At 38.0% G+C, this 2402-nt stretch overlaps 1 protein-coding gene across 1 annotated transcript in view; it reads left to right on the plus strand.

Annotated features, from left to right (window-relative positions):
• PREX2 (phosphatidylinositol-3,4,5-trisphosphate dependent Rac exchange factor 2) overlaps nucleotides 1-2402 on the plus strand; it is a 192216-nt gene that overhangs the window by 65714 nt on the left and 124100 nt on the right. Inside the window, exon 18 of the mRNA XM_011364627.1 lies at nucleotides 2127-2212. Coding sequence (XP_011362929.1) covers nucleotides 2127-2212 — 86 coding nt within the window. The remainder of the gene's footprint in view (nucleotides 1-2126; nucleotides 2213-2402) is intronic.

The following is a 2402-nucleotide window of genomic DNA, read 5'->3' on the forward strand; positions in this document are numbered from 1 at the left end:
AAATGTATAACCTCTCCTCATTCTAATGTACGATCCCTATAAATCACTCCCTCATATTTTCTTATAATACTTATAATTTATGCAGTATCCTGCTGGGGGGGAAAAAGCAAAAATATGAGAGGTAAACATAATAATTTTTCTTTTGAATCTAGCTGTATTTTACATTTGATAACATCAAGGAATTTTTCAAAAGGCTTTGTAGCAGATAATTTAGTGTGCTTCCTTTCTACAGGAAGTCGAACATTCCTCTTGAATAAATTTAATTCTTCTTTTAATGGGCAATATGGTGTTCCCATGAGGAAAAGATGTTTACCAAAGGTCATTTTATGAAGGGAGTCCCAAAATGAGGACCAAATACATCTCATGGTGTTTCGTACAGATTTTCATTAAGAAAATTATAATCTTCTTGAAGACTAAAGTAGGGTCAACCTTCTTCAGCAATATTAGAAAGATAGAAGACCAGCTTAGAAAGGGTTGAGAGGCCACTATGAATTCTTCACAAACCTAAATAACTAATTCACAGTGGCCTGAAAGCTCTAGGTTATTTCGGCAAAGGTGAACTTCCATTCATAATATGTAGAAGCATGAGCTACCTCTATTTTTTGTTTCGTGCTCAGAAAATATATTCCCTTTCCTTCTCCTAGTTATCTTCCATTTTCGAGTGTATCTTTGGCAGACACTAGTAACAAGGTGCTATTCAGAGAAAGCAGATATAGCTTTATACACCCAAAATTATTTAATTAAGGACAAAGGATAAAGGGTGACCTCCATCCCACCAACATGCAGATCGCTTGATTGCGTATAACCTAATGTGTAATAATATTTTCAAAACTCCCTCGATCAGATAATGTGCATTTCTATCACCAAATGCCTGAATGCCTGTCTAGGTTATATTTTAAATGGTGGCGGCAGCCTCTGTCTTCAGGCCTAAATGCAGTATACGGCTTTCTCAAGTATTCTAGGGACAGTGTCGTTCAAACTGCTCCAACGGCTATCTCATAAACTGCAAATAAGAGCTACTGTACCCAGCTTCAGACTCTGTCTAAAGTTGCCCTTGAAGTGCTGTCACATTTATTTCATGATTAATTCATCAGCTTTTGCAAAACACTTTGTTTCTTGGGCATCAAGGACTATCTATCAAAATTTATTGTATTGTATTCATTTGTCTTTGCTCTCTACTGCAGTTTATTATACTCACTTTTATTGTTGTGATGTTTCATTTTATCTTGTGTTCTCTGCCTTTCATTGTTGCTTTCTGATTTCTGGCTTCCTTCTCTGGAGTAACTCATTTATTAGTGTCAAATTGGACATCCCTCACTGGTTTGCCATGACAGCTTACTCAGGTTCTCCATCCCTTCATCTTCGTTCCCATGCGGATTCACTGAAAATATTTTTTTAACTTATTACGATTTACCTTTTGATGTATTATTCTTTTTAAAATTCCACTGAATAAATACGAAAGTTAATCACATTCTTAAATTATTTTGATGTCGTGTTTGACACATCTGTTTTTTTATAACTAGCTCTTTGTTGTTGTTCTTTGATGAAGTTCCCAGCAGGCAGAAATGTATTAACTCTGTGTTGCTTTTATATTAATTTTAACAAAGAAATTTCATAGTGCATTGATGTCTCCTTTGTAACATTAAACTAAGGAGGGAAGCTTCCATTTTCTTAAGTACCTACATATTCCAAAGCACAACGCAGGGCATTTTACCACAGGTATCTCTTCTAATCTCCACTGACACCCTGCAAAGTAAGTTTTAGCATCATCGTCTTTCTGGAAACCCAGGCTCAGAGAAGTTAAGAAGTTCATCCAAGTTATCCAGCTATCAAGTGACTAAATGAGGATTCAAAGCCAGGTCTGTCCGGGCCCAGAGCCAGTTCCTTATTCAGGACATACTTTGCAGTGAAGTGTTCAAGTAAAGGCGCCTTGCGTGCCTGCCACATGGTTTGTGAGGGCGCCCAGCACTCTGTCTCCTTCGAGGGTTTCAAGTTCAGTGTCTTTCACGTGCTACACCCTCCATACGAATTTATTGAAAGAATGAATAAAGGTGTGAGCAACCTATTGTTTTAACCAACTGCGGCTTTTAAAACGTCCTCTTCCATTATTTTCCGATTGATTTTAGGACCGTGAAAATCCCCGACTCAGCTGAGGGACTTGGGTTCCAGATCCGAGGGTACGGCCCGTCCGTCGTGCACGCGGTAGGCAGAGGTGAGGAGCGCGTCCTGCGTGGCAAACGGCTTCCCAGCGCGCTTCGATATTCTTTGTTGAACAAGAATATGTTTAAAATGTGCATAATCGAATTATGAATTTTCACAGTCATATCTTAGCTGTATTAGGTCATTGGTAGTACGTTCTCAAGACAAAATTTTTTAAAACTCTTAAAAATTATAAGGCGTAT

Source organism: Pteropus vampyrus, unplaced genomic scaffold (assembly GCF_000151845.1).
Source record: "Pteropus vampyrus isolate Shadow unplaced genomic scaffold, Pvam_2.0 Scaffold99, whole genome shotgun sequence".
In the NCBI taxonomy this organism is placed as follows: Eukaryota; Metazoa; Chordata; class Mammalia; order Chiroptera; family Pteropodidae; genus Pteropus; species Pteropus vampyrus.